Consider the following 16,492-nt stretch of genomic DNA (forward strand, 5'->3'; position numbering starts at 1 on the left):
TGGGAAGGGAGCTAGCAGGAGGGCAGGGCTAGCCCATGAGTGCCCCTTGCCCTGGGGCAGGTGGCAGCAGGAGGGGCTGGTGGTCCATGGCCCAGACTGGCCCCGCTCTGCCTTGGGGCTGGCTGGTGACCAGGCCGAGAATCAGGGCACTACCTGCGACCCGAGAGGGAGGGGGCCGCGCCCCCGCTCCTGCCTACCAGGAGGCCCACGCATGGAAGTACTAGTTTCTGGGGATTCAGGATTTGGCAAGACAGATGGCAGAGCTACAGACATCCCCACTGCGGCGGGGCAGGGGCACGAGAGGGCATCCAGGGCGGCCCGGGTCGGAGGGCTGCAGCTGGCCGCCGGCGTTGGGGGGATGGACGTCGGCGGCAGCACGCGCCTGCTCACTCCCGGCCGCGGGGCGTGTAGGGCGCCCGCTTCACGTTGGGTGGTAGCACGAGGAGTGACGACTCTAATTAACCAGAGCCTTTTCGCGCGGCGGCTGAGAGGCGCGGGGATGACGGGTCCCGCCCAGGCCGGGCACAGAAGGCCAGTCCGTTCCCTACGCGCACAGAACTTCGCCGGCGCGGGGGCGGGGCCTGGCGCTGCCACGCCCCGCGCGGCGCCGGCGCACTGACGCCAGGGCGGCAGACGACGGAAACTGGACAGTCGCGCGTCGTTGCCGGGCAACTGTCCGGCGCAGGCCGAGGAGGCCCCCCGCAGCCTGCTGCGCCCGCAGGCGGAGGCGGAGACGTGGCCGAGGTGGGTGCGGGCCCGAGCCGGACGACGGGGCCCCAGCGCGCCCCAAGTCCGCCCTTCGGGAGCCGTAGGCCAGGCCCGATCGAGGTCCTCAGCGGCCGCCTCGGACCCCCACCCGCCCCGCGAGGGGACTACCCGAGCCCCCGACCCAACTCTCGGGGACCCCCGGGCGCCGCCCTCCCGCGGGCGCCCGGACTCTGCCCGGCTCTGCCAGACTGGGCCTCGCAGACCCCTGCCCACGGCGGCCGAGGCAGGACCCCGCAGTTCGTCCACCCTCCCAGGCAGTGCTGACCCCCAGCACCTGGTTGGTCTCTAGGACACGCCCCTGTGCTGGACCGTTCGCCCACACGCGTGGAGGAAGAAGCCGGGCAGCGGCTCCGGTCACTTTTCCCTGGGTGACCAGGCTGTGTGTGCGGTCTGTGTCCGTTCCACAGCGACAGTGGACCCTCACCAGCCCATCCGTACTCCCGAGGGAGCCGCCGGCAGCTGCTGGGCGGTGGGCGAGCAGGCAACCCCTGGGGTCCTGTCCAGCCCCGGGCAGCTCCCGCACAGCAGTGTGGATGTCTCCTGAGCATCTTCCCATCGCGTCTATGCGGGCTTGGCGGCACCAACATGCGAGGCCAGCGGGAGCTGGGGGGCGCACCCGGCCACATGCCCCCTCTCTGCGCGTTTCTGAGTGACCTCGCAGAGCAAGCAGGCGGGGTTTCCTTCTGCCGGGTTTCTAAAGACAGCGGTGCGGGCTCGGCACCTGGGAGACAGAGCGGTGACGCTGTGGAGTGGGCGGGGCCCCGCGCCCTCCTTCCCCCGCCGGGTGGGGATGGGGAAGCCAGGATCTCTGGGCGCAGCGGAGAGGGCTTGTCTGCCTCCGCCAGTGCTCCAGAACTAGGGGAACACAGCGGTGCCTGGGGGGAGTTTGAAGGCTTTCGGGAATCCTCAGCCAGGTCTGAACAATTCTCTCAGTCCTTTGAGCTCCTGGAGAGGCCCACAGAACCGCAGCCGCGGAGAACCATTTCCACCCAAAAGGAGAGTGGTTCTCGCCGGTCTCACCAGGCTGGACCTGGGGTGACAGGAACCAGCGCCATCACACCTTCTGAGGTATTTCTAAAGTATTCGTCTTTGCCGTGTTGCACAGGAAGTGTTTCCTCTGCTTTGGTGGGCTGGCCAGGGAGGGGGTCTGCTTCTCTCCGGGCCCTCATCCCACCCCGCCTTCCTTTCCCTCCACCTTCCAGAGGGGAGCGTCTGCCCACTCTCCATCAACCAGGCTGTGTTTCCCTGGCCCCGGTTTAGGGCACATGGTGAAAGAGCATTTCTTTCGTCTGGGTTGTCAATCTACTTATTTAGAAAACCTCACCAAGAGTCACATTTCAGTGTGCATGCCCTGACGGGGCACTGGAGGCGGCCTGGAGAGCCCAGGACTCGCCAGCTTGCTCCGCCCGCCCTTCCTGCCCTGACCTCCAGGGTTTCCCTTTAGTGTGACTGCCTCTCATCCTCCTCTTTCTCTGCCTTCCCTTCCCAAATGGCTTACCCCAAACACCAAAAGTGAAACAAGAGAAGGGAGGAAAGGATTTGCTGGTTCTAAGGATGGTCCGTTTGTCTTCTAAACCAGGACCTCTGACAAGATCCACTCTTCGTACAGTTAGCTCTGCTTTAATGCTTGTTTTGAAGGCAGGACTGTCTTCCAATGCGATTACTGTATCGGGGAACAATTGAAGCATAATGTGAACTTTGCAGGAAACCCCGGGTGAATGCAGAAAACCACACCTGCTGAACTGATGCCCATGTGAATATACACCACGCACACGCCCACCTCTCCCAGCCACCTCGGTCTACCAACACCCACCCTGACATCAGACAACCCACCTTCCAGCACTTCACAGTAATTCGCAACCTGCAAACCTCTTTTCTGGGAAGGGCCATGTTTATTGTAATAGGAATGGATTTCTCAACCAGTTAACACGTGCGAAACAGTGCTCACATTTTTACTGTGTGCGTATCTTTTTTCCATGTGTCACTGATGAAGTTTATGACTATTGTGCCCTAATCACACTTTTCCACACACACTCGTTTCCATTGCACGAGGCACAGTGCAGTGGTTTTTAAGAACAAACATGTCATGTTTTAGTAGCAGCAACGGTATATAATCATTTACAAATTTTATTTGTACCGAAATTACGTATTTGGAATAAGGTGACATGATGTGTGTATTTCTCCTAATTTTGGTATGTTTTTCTTCTTTTTCAGCCTATTGTCAGCTATGAGAAGATTTTTAGGCTCGCTTTTCAAGAAGTACCAGTCCCACAGGCAACTGAAGATGTTTCCACCTTAGAACATTTCTTAGAAACAAGCAACGAAGAAACACTTGGCCTTGAATCTGTGCATAAACTGTGGTAATGAACTTGAATTGGTACTCACATGTCTTCTGGCAGCTCTGCATTTATGCCTTTGGTTGATATGGTGGACGCATGGGGTCTTCTGGTTTTACCTCTAGAGAGAGCTTTGTCCCTCCCGAGGTTCCGCCACCTGTGGTCCAAGGGTCGAAGGACCGGGTGGCACAAGTGCAGCATCAGCTCCTTTTGGAGCCGTGTCCAGCCCGCCCCCCGCCCCCCGCCCGGAGCAAAGCGGGCCAGGGAGTGCCAGCTCCTCGTGTCTCGGTTTGAGTGCTGGGGGTGAGGGAGGGACCAGTGGGCTTGGGTGGCGGGCACAGGGGCTCCTGGGGGACTGGACCGAGTGACCCCTAGTACCCTGGAGACACCCCAGTGCCCTGGAGACATTCTAGGTCCACCGCAGGGTCAGCCCACCGGTGCTCCTGGGGCTGCCAGCAAGGCTGACACTCCCAGGGCAAGGTCCCTAAGGGAGATCACAGAGGCACTTGTTTGTGGATGGCCATTTTCTAAGACACCCTTTCACTGAGCACTGAGTGAAAAACCAGTTTAGCTCGAGTGGATAAAATAGCGGCTGAGCAGCCTGGGGCCTGCTGGACCCAGGGCCCAGAGGGAGGAGGTGGAGGTGTGTGGGAGGGAGGGAGGAAGGAGGAGGAGGTGTGTGGGAGGGAGGGAGGAGGTGGAGGTGTGTGGGAGGGAGGAGGAGGAGGAGGTGTGTTGTGTGGGAGGGAGGGAGGAGGTGGAGGTGTGTGGGAGGGAGGGAGGAAGGAGGAGGAGGTGTGTGGGAGGGAGGGAGGAGGTGGAGGTGTGTGGGAGGGAGGGAGGAGGAGGAGGTGTATGGAGCTAGCTTCCCTGGTCCCTGTGCGCTGGCTGCCGGGCAGGCGGAGACTTTGTCAGACAGCTCTGCGGGTGGGCTCTCCGAGGCTCTGACGGGGGTCCGAGCCGGGGTCCCAGCCAGCGCCTGCCCAGAGCACTCTCCCCCCACCCCAGCAGAGGCCTGGGGACCAGAGCCAGAGCCTGGATGGCCAGGACAGCCCAGGTGGCTGGTGTACCCTCTGGGCATGCTGCTTCCCCAGGTCGTGGTCCAGGGCAGAAGGCGGCCGTGTGATCCTGGGGCACCCGCAGGCACAGGTGGTTCTGAGTGTCGGGACCCAGCCGGGCTGGACGCTGTGGTGACACAGAGGGTCAGGGTACTCTGGGGTGGTCTGGCAGCGACTCGGCACTTGGCACTTGGCGAGTCTGTCCCCCCGGAGCCATTTGCGCGCCTGCCGCGCCTTCTCTCCCGGAGGCCAGGCTGAGCGGCAGGGCGGGGCCGCGGCACACGCTCGTGTTTTTCCCTCTGGGCACCTTCTCCTCTCGGTTTCTGGACGTCTCTGTGGTACCTGGCGTGGTTCTAGGCACCCGAGATCATCGGGAAACAAGACTGCGGAATATCTGGCCTCCCAGAGCTTCTGCCCTCGGAGGAGACACGTGATGGTGAAATTGGTCCTTGAGGCCAGGGCTGTGCGCTGTGGAGAGAAAGCAAGCCGGGAGGAGGGGGCAGTGCTGGGCGCCTGCAGGACAGTAGATGCTTGAGTAAACGAACGAAGTGGTGAGAAGCCGGGGCTCTGTTGTCAGAGTTCTGAAGGGTCAGGTGCCCTCTTTGCCTCCCTTCTGACGGCCTCTGGGTTACTTTATAATTAATGCCGCTCTTTTCCAGTTCTGAATCCAGAAAACTCTGGAGAGCTCTTCAGAACACCAGGACCACGACGACTTCCCGATGCCTCTGGAGCGAGTCCCGTTGCCGGGAAAACTTCCTTCTTGTTCTCGGAATAGATGCTGCTCAGAAGGTGAAATGACCTGGGTGGAGGTGGGCTCCTGGGGGCCGGCTGGGCTGCGATCATCTCTGCCAGCCACCCTGTGCGCCGCTCCTGGACGGGGCGGGGGGCGGGGCGCGCACCTGCAGCCGGGACGCTGCCGTCTCAGAAGGCGGGACGGGCGAGCCAGGGCGCCCTCGTCTGGCTCCGGCAGCTCCTCGACGGGCCATCAGGCGCGGCCCTGCCCTCGGCGCCTGGTGAAGGAGGTGCCCTGGCAGCGCGGCGATGTAGCGGTGCGCTCTGCTGGGGGCCGCAGGGCGCAGCCACGCCACAGGTGCTACTGGAGGCGGTGGGCTTGGGGGCCGGGGCTCTGGCGGGGCCGGGTCACTGTGAGGGCCGCAGGCGGGGGGGTGCAGGGGAGGTGTGGGGTCCGCCTCCAGGTGGGCCCTGAGATGGGAGCCAGCCAAGCCGGAGCAGAGCGGTGGCTGTGGACGCGCTCGGGAAGGCCAGGGCCAGAGGCCACGTGTCTCACCGAGACCCAACTCACAGCCACTTACACGCCGCAGGGCTCACGAGTCACCAAAGAAACGCAAATTGTAAGGATGGTCGTCTTTCAGGCACCAAGTTGGCGAAGATCTTTTTCCATTTTGTAAGTATTATGGAAATTTTCAAAAGTGGAAAACACAGAAGGGGCTGGCAGGCAGGCCCCAGTGAACACAGGGCCCAGGAATGGTGGCCGTGGCCACCCTGGCCTGGGGGGGGCCTGCGGGGCTGGACAGTGACCCGGCTGGTGAGTCTCTGCGGGAGGGAAACAGTGGGGGGACGGGGGAGGAGAGGCGGCGAGGACCTCGGTTGAGAAGGGCACCGCGGTCCTTGGCCAGAGGGCCGCGTGAACCGGGGTGGGCGGCTGGCAGCCCCCAGAGGAGCCCGAGTCGGGGCCACGTTGCCATTTTACCGGGAGACGTGCCGGAGGGCCCAGGTGAAAAAGGGACAACGGGAGAAAACGACCTTTTAATCTTCCTTCCCTCTGCTGACACTGGTTTACTTCCTCAGAGCCTTTCGGAGGGCCCGGGCCGCACTCTGGGAGACCCCGGCCTCCACGAGCCCGAAGAGCCCGGCTTCCGCCTGCACCGCTGCAGAGCCCTGATCCAGACCAAGGTGAGCGCCCGGGACGCCTGGGGCCTGGCTCTCGGGTTCCAGTCGCTTCAATCCTTTAGCTCTCATGCGCTCGTGAGAGTCAGAGGGGCGGCAGGCGGGAGGAAGGCACGCGGCCTCCGTCCTGCGGCCCCTCTGGAGGAAAAGCCTCTTCTGGGAACGGGGTCTCCCGCCCACCCTGGGGCCCCGTGTTGGGAGGGGTGCGCCGTAAGCAGCCCAGCTCCCGCGGGGCGCGAGCTCCGCCTGGAGGGGCGCGTCCCCACCCCCGCGCCCCAGGGCCCCGTGCTGCCCCGGACGTGGAGCTGGCTCTGAGCGCCCCCCCCCCCTCCCCCGGGGAGAAGGCGGGACGGCACAGGGTGGAGCGCGGGCGGCCACGCGGGGGGCGCCGAGGCCAAGGGCCTGACCCCGAGCCGGGGCGGCAGGAGGCCGTGGAGGGAGCCGGCGCGCGGAGGCGGGGTCTCGGCGGGAGCGGGCTCCGGGTGGGTTGGCGCCGCCCGGCTGGCGAGACGGGCACAGGGGCCACGCCTCTGCCCTGCGAAACCGCGGGGCAGGAGGCGGAACCTTCTAGAGGCACGTGGCCGGGGCCGTCTTAGAGCAGCAAGCCCCCCCATCCCACCCCGGGCAGCCCCTGCGGGGGCCGCGGCCACGGCCGCGCTGCGTTGGGAATGTCCCCGGGGCCACCGGCTGGTGGGAGGAGGGCGAGGGGGCCGACACGGCCCCGGGGCCGAGCGTGCCCTCCTCACGGCGCAGTCCCGTTTGCTCCGGGAGAAGCTGTGGCTTCTGTCCCCGCGCGCCTCCGTGGTGGCAGCGCGCGGGGAGGGGCGCCAGATGAGGGGAAGGCGACGCCGCCAGAGACGGGCCGAGGGCCCAGGGCAGGCGCGGGCGGCCGGGGGCGGCTCCGGGGGCGCGCGTGCTCTCCCCGACCCGGCCCTCCTCTCTCGCCAGCTCTCAGGGACGCCGGGCGGCAGACAGGGCAGCCTGATCACGTACAGCCTCTTCCTCAAGACCCCCATACACGGACATGGGCAATACCTCACAATTCCAAAGAAAAAGAAGATTTTCACTCCTCGTAACCTAAAAATGACGTTGTTTAACAGTGACGTCTGCTAAAGCGGGAGGACTTTGTGTCTTGATGAGGGATCTGACGGTTTCTTGCCGGTTTGGTTTGGTCTGGAAACCAGAGCTGTTTCGTGGAGGGGTGGCGCACATCAGGGCCGACGCTTTGATGGGGGGGTGTCCCTCGGCAGAGCCGGCCCCCAGGAAGGGGGCACCCGGGTGCCCAGGAGCCCCGCCCCAGCCTGGCTCCAGGGACCCTCCCCGGGGAAGGTGCCGCCAGCCGCTGGGGGCACCAGTGAGGGACCCCAGGCCCGGCTGCCTGAGCCACGCTGCCCGGGACCCCAGGGTGGCTTCGCATGTGGCTGGAACTGTCACTGGGAGTAGCCGTTCAGGGACCCGGTAGGCCCTGCGTGCGTTGCTGCCACACTGGCCCCTGGCCTGGGTGTCCACGTGGCAGGGCACACGCGGGGGTGGGTGCTGTTTCCGCAAAGCGAGCGTGCTCGCCTGCCCGGTGCCTGGGTGCCTATCCAGTGGTGATGTCTGCCTGCCAGCAGGCGAGCCATCCTGTATCGGCTGAGGGAACCTCTTAGGACCGCAGAGCCCAGCAGCCGGCACTGCCTTTTGTAAAATTTTAGTAAATGACAACAGCCTGGAAAAGCTGTGTTCTTGCTGAATCACCGGCTCCGTGGGGACTGGTGCTGGAAACCCTGGCAGGCGGCCCTTCCAGTCCCTCAGGGAGGCCTGGGGATTGAAGGCTGGCGGGGCCCGGCACGCGCACGGCAGGACCCCGGCGTCACTGTCCCTCCAAGGCCACTGTCGAGTCTGGGAGACCACAGCCGGGGGCAGCCTCAGACGCCAGCTCCATCGATGGAGGTGTCAGACCCAGACAGAGGCCAAGTGGGGTCACAGTGACCAGCAGATGTCACCTGTCACATGGGAGAAAGAGGCGGCTGGCTGTCACCCGCACCCCAGCACCCTCGGCCACTCCACAGACCACCTGTGGATCTGAGGCTTATGTTAAGAGGTAACAGATTTGGGGGGGCTGTATGTTTGGGAAATCTGCCTAATTTCTCATTTTCAGCCAGAAAGAGGTGGGAATTTGGAAGCTGCTTTCTGCCGTGCTGCTTCCGTCAAAGGGGAGCATCCACTCTGGGGTCCCCCAGGACCCCACCAGCAGAGATCACCTGGGCCGTGGCATCATTTCCTAGCCTTTGGTTAAAGTTAGACGTGACAACCCAGAATATGCCACTGTGCCTCCCCCCCAGATTCACACTCAGATGCTGTCATTTTACTGTCCTCACAGCTGCCCTCCCTGGCCCCTGGCTGTAAGCCGAGCTCTCCCCTCCCCTCGCTGGCCCAGCGTCCAGCTGGCCTCCAGCTGTCCCTGCAGGAGTCCCAGACTCCACAGGCCCCAAGTCCGGACTCTTCCCCCCACCCAGCTCCTCGAGCCAGAGACCATTGCTCCCCTCCCCCTCACTCCCCGTCTAATCGGACATCAAGTCTGCCTGATTCTGTGTCCTCATGTCCAGCCCATCTGCTTGAGGAGGGGACTTCTTGAGTTGGGAGAGACAGGCCGGCACGCGGTTAAGCGCCGACTGGCCACCTGGTTCAGGAGTACGGGGTGTAAGAGGCAGTCACTCTCACCCTGGACAGAACAAGCCAGCTACCGAACCACGGTTTAAAACAAGCGCGGTTAAGACTGCAGAGAGATCTAAAACACTGACTGAAATTAGGCGACGGAGGAGGCCCGCAGCCGCTCTCATCGCCCCGGCGGCGAGCGAGGAGACTTCCAGCTGCACGCTGCGCCAGCAGAGTCCAGTCCCGAGCAGCCCCAGCGGCGGGCAGGTCTGGACCCGTCCTCCAGCCCGGGCGTGAGGGGGACAGCTGCAAGAAACCTCCCCCAAGCAGAAGGCAGCTCTCGCAGAAGTGGGGGTCGCAGAGCAGAGAGAAAGCCCCTCTGGCGGGCACTCTGGGGTTTCTGCCGCCACGTCTCAATCAGCGTCACAGAGCTGGGTTCAGAGACACAGGCCTGGAGAGACCTTGGCCATTGTGTAAAGAGGAGCCTGGCTTCCTCGACGCCTCCACGCTAGAGAAGGAGTCCTGAGTGACCACACAGACGGGAGCCGAGAGATGCCCGGGGACCCCGTGCTGGAGTCTGCCGGCCCAGGAACCAGGCACGTGGGGGAGGAAGCAACAGACAGGAGGACACGTGATAATGTTTATTCTAAAAATGAATGACAAGGAAAATACAACATCAAAATATGGCGGGAAGCAACGCCAGCAGTGCTTAAGAGTGGAATTCGTAAACTCCAGGAAAGTAACAGAACTGGAATTAATCACTGCCTGACACGTCTCAGTACTTCAACCTGCATTGCCTAGGAGCTTTTTAATCACCTTCTCGTGATGATAATCTCTTATCACTTACTGTCCATAAAGATAACTCGATGTCCCGTATGTTTATTAGCGACGGTTCGGTTCAGACGTTTCAGTGTGAGGACTTGCCACCGGCCAAGCCTGGTACCTTGAACTGTCCTCAGGGCTGGGAACCCCTCCGGAGTCTTTCCTTTCGAGGGCTGGCTGCTGCGTCCATCCACGAAACCCCACTTCCCCTCCCTCCACGTGCTCCCGACACATCGGGGGCGCTGCGGACAGCAGCAAGCGAATTCCAGGTCCTTCCGGGGGAGGAGCTGGCCAGAGCTCAGCTGTGCTCAGAAGCAATTGCAGACACGCACCGTGACTCACTCCCCACAAACCCAGCTTCCTTACCCGGAGCCCAGGACCAGCCCAGGAGAGGTGGTGGGGCGAAGGCAGCAGCCTTCCTTTTGCAGAGTTTACAAACACGCGGCCACACGCTCCCGGGAGTTTGAAGCCCCAGCCCACCCCACACTTCCATATTCAATTCAAATCCGTCGTTCGCAACTGGCCACCTGCCTCTGCTCCTCTGTGGAGGAGCTCTGATGCTTCCAGGGGAATCGGTGTCCAGCAGGGCCCCACCCCGCCCTGCCCGGGACGTCTAGGCCATCAGCACCTCGAGGGATCTGCCGAAATGAGAGTGGGGGGCTGGGAAAGAACCCGGAGAGCAAAGGAGGAAGGAGGGGTCACTAGCAGGGGCAGAAAGGAGGCTGGGGTCTCAGCCTCTCAGGGGATGGGGACCCTAAAGCCGAAGCCTGGCTACAGGCACTACCCGCTCCCCACCCTGAGCCCTGCCTGTGTCACACTGCGGAAGGCTGCCAGATAAGACACCGTAGCTACCCTCAAACTGAGCAAATGTTTTAAAAAGATAGAAATGCCATAAAGACACAAAATAGCGCTTAGGTTTGTTGCTTATAAAACATACACTTCAGCTACTTTCCACAAGGAAATACTTTCAAACTCTGAAGGAAGCGCCTCTCACCCACAGCTTCCCGACCGGGCTAGGCTCCCGCCGTCGGCCCACACGCAAGCGCGCGGCCCCTCGCCTGTCCTCTGCCACGAGAGCTGGGGTGGGGAGAGCGGCCTCAGAGCCCTGCGAGGTCAGGTGATGAAGACGTCCCACAGCCCGCCTGTCGTCAAACCCCCGTGGAATCCCTTCGCAGCCCCACAGCCTCCCTTAAATCATCTGGCTGAGCTCAACTCGGGTAAAAAGATCCACTCGAGGACTACGACATGGGAGATAATTGACAACACATTTCCACTTTGTTGGATAATTTTTTAATAAAATGAGGTGCACACCCCTGATACTAAGAATGGCATATGCGCAAAAGAAAACAACCCTTTTTGGCTAAGGGCTGGAGAAGGAAGAAAAAGCACGAGAAACGGGAAACGTGGGGTGGGCGTGCGGAGAGAGTACAGTCTCACTTGTAAACAAGTGAAAAAGATCTAAAAGTCGCGGGCGGTCTCGGTGCCTGGGGCAGGGTCACAGGGCACACACACCACCCAGCCAACCCCACCGTCAACGACCCTCAAGATCGAGGGCCCACAGATGACATGTGTAGACTTCTTTAACCCTAGACTTACAATTTATGCCACCATTCTCCAATCCAGTGGTGCACGGACACGCGCCTTCCCCAAACACGCTGGCACACGGGCCCAACTGACGCGGGTCCAGCAGCCTGGCCAGGCAGGGGCACGCGGAGGGCAGCAACTTTGGGAGGAAGGTCAGCTGTGCTGGGAACCCGCGCGGGAGGGGCCCCGAGTCTCAGACCCTCTGAAGGCACCGCCTAAGACACCTCAGGGCACGCGTGATCCCCAGCTGACCGTACCTGACCGTCGGCTCTGAAGACACTTATACATAAATAGGCATAAATAAAACCCTCTAACAGAGACGTGTCTCGCACAGCAGATCTGGTAAAGGCACCGCCGTGCAAGGCCTTCAACTCGGACCTCGCTCTGACCGCAGCAGTGCATATGGGCAAGGCTCACACCCGAGTCGAAAGCGGAAATCACAACGTGTGGACTGCAGACTCAGGGCAGTGACGCTTGTTGGAAAAAGAACAGTGTGTGTTAAACCTTAAAAAAAATGAAACACACCAACTGCAACTGTTTAGGTTATAGAAGTTTCTAATATAGCAGCAGAGGATGTTTATAGAAAAAATATATTTTTAAGAAAATAGCTAAAAAAATCTAAAGTGATAAAAGTATAAAAAGTTTAAAAATATATCTTAAGACAAAATATTGCCCAAAACATATAAAACTTAATTTTAGAAAATTCACCTATCTAAAGTTGGATGAGGCTGGATGCCGAAGGGGGCTGGCATCCTCCAGCGGGGCTGTAGCAGGACACAGACGAGGGCCCAGGGCGGCCGCGATGACCCGCCTGCGGGAAAGCAGCCCAGCCCTGGGAGGGAGGGAGAGAGGGGGGAGCGGGCGGACCGGATGCTGTTCTGGGTCGGTCTCCTCATCGCAGACAAACCAGAGGCCAGCCCCGGCTGCACGGCAGCGGGCACCCACACCCCCAGCGCGCCGGCTGTTTTCGTGGGCCTCACAAACACATCTGCTGTGAGCCGCAGCCGCGGCTCAGGTCTCCACCAGGATCTCCACCACGTGGTCCAGCTCGCCCAGGTCCGACTTGCAGCTGGCGCTGGGGGGCGGGGCGGCCGCGGAGGCGAAGGCCTCCAGCCCGTCCTGGCCCGACTTGGCCCCGCCCACCATGCCGGTCAGCACAGCGTCCAGGTCATAGTAGGAACCGTCCACGTCGGAAAACAGCTCCTCCACCGCACCGGGGCTTTGACTCTCCAGTGTTTCAAATATCTGATCGAGCGACTTGTGAAAGCTTCCTCTGTTTTCTCGAGGACCGTCCCCGTCCCAAGCGCCACCGGGAGGGGCCCCGGGAGCCTGTGCTGCTGGGACCACTTGGAGCTCAGAGGCCGGGTCTCCGGGGTCGGGGGCCGGGCGCGCCCCCTCCCGCGCCGAGCGGCACAGGATCTCCGTGGACACCAGGCGGTCGCGTGACGCCCGCCCCGCGGTCTGGGGCACCGGCACGCACCAGCTCCCGTCCTGGGTCATCTCCTCTTGGATCTGCCGGACCGTGTTGGCGATGAGGACCGAACGGCACAGGTTGGGCTCCACCAGCATGTGGCACAGCTGGAGCTTGACCAGCGACATGTCCAGGAGAGACTGGCGCTGCAGACTGTACGCGGGCACGGCCTCCTCGTCCTCCGCGCACTTCCTCTTCAGCCCTCGCGCAAACATCGTGCCCTGCGGAAACCGAGAAAGGTGCCGTTGAGCCCACTTCGGGGTCCCCGCAGACTCTGCCCCAGGTTCAGTCTCAACGTCAGCGGTGACCCACGCAGACCGGGGCGCGGGACGGGGCAGAGGGGCAACTCCAGGCGGCTGCAGCCCCTGCGCGCCTCTAGCTCAAGCCCAGCCACAGAGACCCTGTGAAGGTTGTTCTAGACGCCACCTCTAAACCACTGCGCAACCGTCTCCATCAGAAAAGATAAATGGGGCTTCCCTTGTGGCGCAGCGGTTAAGAACCTGCCTGCCAGTGCAGGAGACACGGGTTCGAGCCCTGGCCCGGGAAGATCCAACTAAGCCCGTTGTGGCAACTAAGCCACAACTACTGAGCCTGTGCTGTAGAGCCCGCGAGCCACAACTACTAAAGCCCGCGGGCCCTAGAGCCCGTGCTCCGCAACAAGAGAAGCCACCGCAATGAGAAGCCCGCGCACCGCAACGAAGAGCAGCCCCCGCTCACCGCACTAGAGAAAGCCCCAGCACAGCAACGAAGACCCAACGCAGCCAAAATAAATACAGTTAAAAAAAAAAAAAAAAGATAAATGGACCAAAAATAGGATAAATGCATTTTAAAGAACTCGGCTGAACGGGAACACCGAATTTCCGAGTGTTGGCGCCCGGGAGGGAGGAGTTTGGGCACAGCATGGGGGCCGCGGGCAGGACGGGGGCCTCGCGGTCGCTGGCGGGCTGAGTGACGCGCAGCCGGCTGACTGAGGGGTCCTGGCCACCAACAGCCATTCCTGCACGGCAGGCGCGGGCTCCTCAGTGCTTTCACCAGCAGGGGGCCCCCATGCATGCCGCACAGCCCCCCTGAAAAGCTGTGCCCCATTGGTTTCCAGGGAGATGGCGGACCTGCAGGGGGTCCCCGGGGCACTGGCGGAGCAAGCCCGGACGCGTGCTCTCCCTCCAAGGGCAGGCTCTGCCAGGCTGGGCTCTACCAGCTCTGCTAGGCCACCCGCCCCCCTTCCAACTGCCCCCCTCCCTCCGTGTCCGGAAGGCCCAGGCCAGTGGCGGGGTCCTCACCAGGGCCTGGGGTGGCCTACGGAATCACTCAGAGTGGACTCCGTACCAGCGCCACGACGTGCAGACGCTGGCTGGCTCCCGGGCCTCACCGGGACTTGCTGACCCGATGCAGCCACCTCGCCGCACCTCCGCTCCCAGAGGCAGAAACACAAGGCAGCGGTGTCCCTCTGAACAGACTCCAAGTCGGGAGACCTTTGCGGAATCAAAAAGCGGAGCAAGAGGGGCCAGGGCCCCAGCGTTCCCCCCACAAGCACCCTGGCGAGGTCCGTCCTTCCAAGCACAAAGTTAAGCTATAACGCATGAACTGTCTCTCTTCAAGTTCATAAAGTAGATAAACATTTTTATTTCAGATAATCCATTTGAGTTATTCATCAAGAGGGTTAGAATTTTTTAAAATAAATTTATTTATTTATGGCTGCGTTGGGTCTTCGTTGCTGGGTGCGGGCTTTTCTCTAGTTGCAGCGAGCGGGGGCTGCTCTTTATTGCAGTGCACGGGCTTTTCATCGCGGGGGCTTCTCTTGCTGCGGAGCACGGGCTCTAGGCGTGCGGGCTTCAGTAGTTGTGGCACGCAGGCTTAGTAGCTGTGGCTCGCGGGCTCTAGAGCGCAGGCTCAGTAGCTGTGGCACGCGGGCTTAGCTGCTCCGCGGCATGTGGGATCTTCCCGGACCAGGGCTCGAACCCGTGTCCCCTGCATTGGCGGGCGGATTCCCAACCACTGCGCCACCAGCGAAGTCCCAAGAGGGTTAGAATCCTTTAAATTTGCAAATTTTTGGATTTCCTTCTTTAAAAAACAAAACAATCCCGTGGCCTCCTGTGGCTGCTGCTGGCCTATGACTTCGGTGTGACCAGGGGCTCTGGGACTGGGCGGCAGCGCCTGTGCTGACCTGCTGATGGGAAGCTCTGTGGTGAAGTAAGAAGCGGCCCCGTCCCCGCCTGCCCCCGAGCCCCGCCAGCTGCAGGCTTAAACAGACAGAAAAAGGTCCCCTGGCCTCTGAATCTCCTTTCAGTGTCATAGCTCTCACCTCCTGTGTACTTAACATTTAAAAAACTTTTTAAAAGTGACTTCTTGGGCTTTTATCCCAGAGAAATGAAAACCAATGTTCATACAAAAATACGTACAAGAATGTTCACAGCACCTCCACTCGTAAGAGCCCCATACTGGAACCCAAGCCCTTCAAGCGGGGAGAGGCTGCCACTCACGTGCAGCACACAGCACGGACGAGTGACCAGTGGCTGGGGGACTCGGATGGGTCTCAAGGGGGTCATGCAGAGTGAGAAGGCCAATCTCAGAAGGCTGCCCAGGGCAGTCTCCACCTCTGTAAGGACCCTGACACGACAGATGGGTGCACGGCCAAGGGTGAGCCCGAGGGGCTCTCTGGGGCGAGGACGTGGCTCCGTGTGGGGACCACGGTGGGGGGTCCAGGAAGTGCTATCTCTCTCTCTCTCTCTCAGATGGGTGCACGGCCAAGGGTGAGCCCGAGGGGCTCTCTGGGGCGAGGACGTGGCTCCGTGTGGGGACCACGGTGGGGGGTCCAGGAAGTGCTATCTCTCTCTCTCTCTCTCTCTCTCTCACAATCCGAATCAGCTCCGTGGCTGCTCGGAAGCCAGTTTCCTGGTGGGGATGCGTGTCTGGGCATCTCACGCACACGCCCACACTGGGCAGCCGGGCAAGGATGTACCTCCAGGACACTTCTTTACAACTGCCCCTGGACCCATAACTATTGATATTTCAAAACAAAAAGTTTAAAAACTAAGTGACTATAGCTCATTCCCCTGAAGACTAATTTCCCCAGAACAGCAAACAGGTCTAACTTAGCAACATAACCCCGAGGCCACAGCCAATCATAACACCTTGCACACAGCCGCTTATTAACTGCCTTTAAGTGAATGCCAGTGTCACGCGGCAGGACAGCACGGGGGCCTTCCCGGTGCAGGTCTTGCCCCACAGCCTCTGCTTTAGCGCCTCTCTGAAGTACCCAGATGATAGTAATTGATGCACATTTCCTGAAGTTGTTTTGCAGATGTGAAAACCTCCCCCACCAAATGGAAGAGGTTAACGACTTGATGACCAGGAGCGCACAGCCCCAGGCCTCCTGGAGCCTAAGGACTGATAGTGTGAACCCCTGTGACCCCGCCCTGTGCCCTCAGCATCAGCCAATCAGAAAAGGCTGCACGACCCGATCACTTACCCTGCGACCCCCACTTCCTCGCCCGGCCTTTAAAAATGCTTCGCAGAAACCCTCCAGGGCGCTCGAGGCTTTTTAGGGCAGGAGCCACCTGGTCTCCGCGCACGGGCCTGCAATAACCCTTTCTCTGCTCCAAACTCTGGCGTTTCAGTTTGTTTGGCCTCCCCGTGCATCCGGCACACGAACTTGCATTTACAAAAGCAGCAGCTTACCACCAACACACAGGATTTTGTCTTGGCTACAAATTCAACTTTTACAGTCTTTTTTCCCCAGTTACTTGTGTAAAAGTCACTGGCTTAAATTTTCTAAGCATATTGAGAATTACTATAAATTATGTCAATAAAGACATTATTTATAATATAAATCAATTTATAATTATAATTAATTTATAATAAATACGAATTATGTCTATAAAGAGACACCCTGTGTTGGGGGGGAAAAA

At 60.7% G+C, this 16,492-nt stretch overlaps 2 protein-coding genes across 3 annotated transcripts in view; one reads left to right on the forward strand and one right to left on the reverse strand.

Moving 5' to 3' along the window:
- The first annotated feature begins 669 nt into the window (after positions 1 to 669).
- CLBA1 (clathrin binding box of aftiphilin containing 1) lies at positions 670 to 7,791 on the forward strand. 2 transcript variants are annotated; one of them, XM_055088762.1, is made up of 7 exons: positions 701 to 744; positions 1,058 to 1,836; positions 2,983 to 3,128; positions 4,822 to 4,951; positions 5,485 to 5,567; positions 5,972 to 6,076; positions 7,019 to 7,105. In XM_055088762.1, the coding sequence occupies exons 2-6, from the start codon at positions 1,354 to 1,356 to the stop codon at positions 6,063 to 6,065; spliced, it is 936 nt and encodes a 311-aa protein (XP_054944737.1). In that variant the 5' UTR covers positions 701 to 744; positions 1,058 to 1,353; the 3' UTR covers positions 6,066 to 6,076; positions 7,019 to 7,105. The 2 variants fall into 2 exon arrangements, with proteins under 2 accessions (XP_028352275.2, XP_054944737.1); XM_028496474.2 differs by lacking the exon at positions 5,485 to 5,567 and having other exon boundaries at positions 670 to 744; positions 1,176 to 1,836; positions 7,019 to 7,791.
- A 311-nt stretch (positions 7,792 to 8,102) lies between these two features.
- CDCA4 (cell division cycle associated 4) overlaps positions 8,103 to 16,492 on the reverse strand; it is a 21,495-nt gene continuing 13,105 nt past the window's right edge. Inside the window, exon 2 of the mRNA XM_024131010.3 lies at positions 8,103 to 12,805. Within this exon, the coding sequence (XP_023986778.1) occupies positions 12,125 to 12,799 (675 nt within the window). The 5' untranslated portion in view covers positions 12,800 to 12,805 and the 3' untranslated portion in view covers positions 8,103 to 12,124. The remainder of the gene's footprint in view (positions 12,806 to 16,492) is intronic.

The sequence above is a fragment of the Physeter macrocephalus genome, chromosome 11, assembly GCF_002837175.3.
Source record: "Physeter macrocephalus isolate SW-GA chromosome 11, ASM283717v5, whole genome shotgun sequence".
Lineage (NCBI taxonomy): Eukaryota > Metazoa > Chordata > Mammalia > Artiodactyla > Physeteridae > Physeter > Physeter macrocephalus.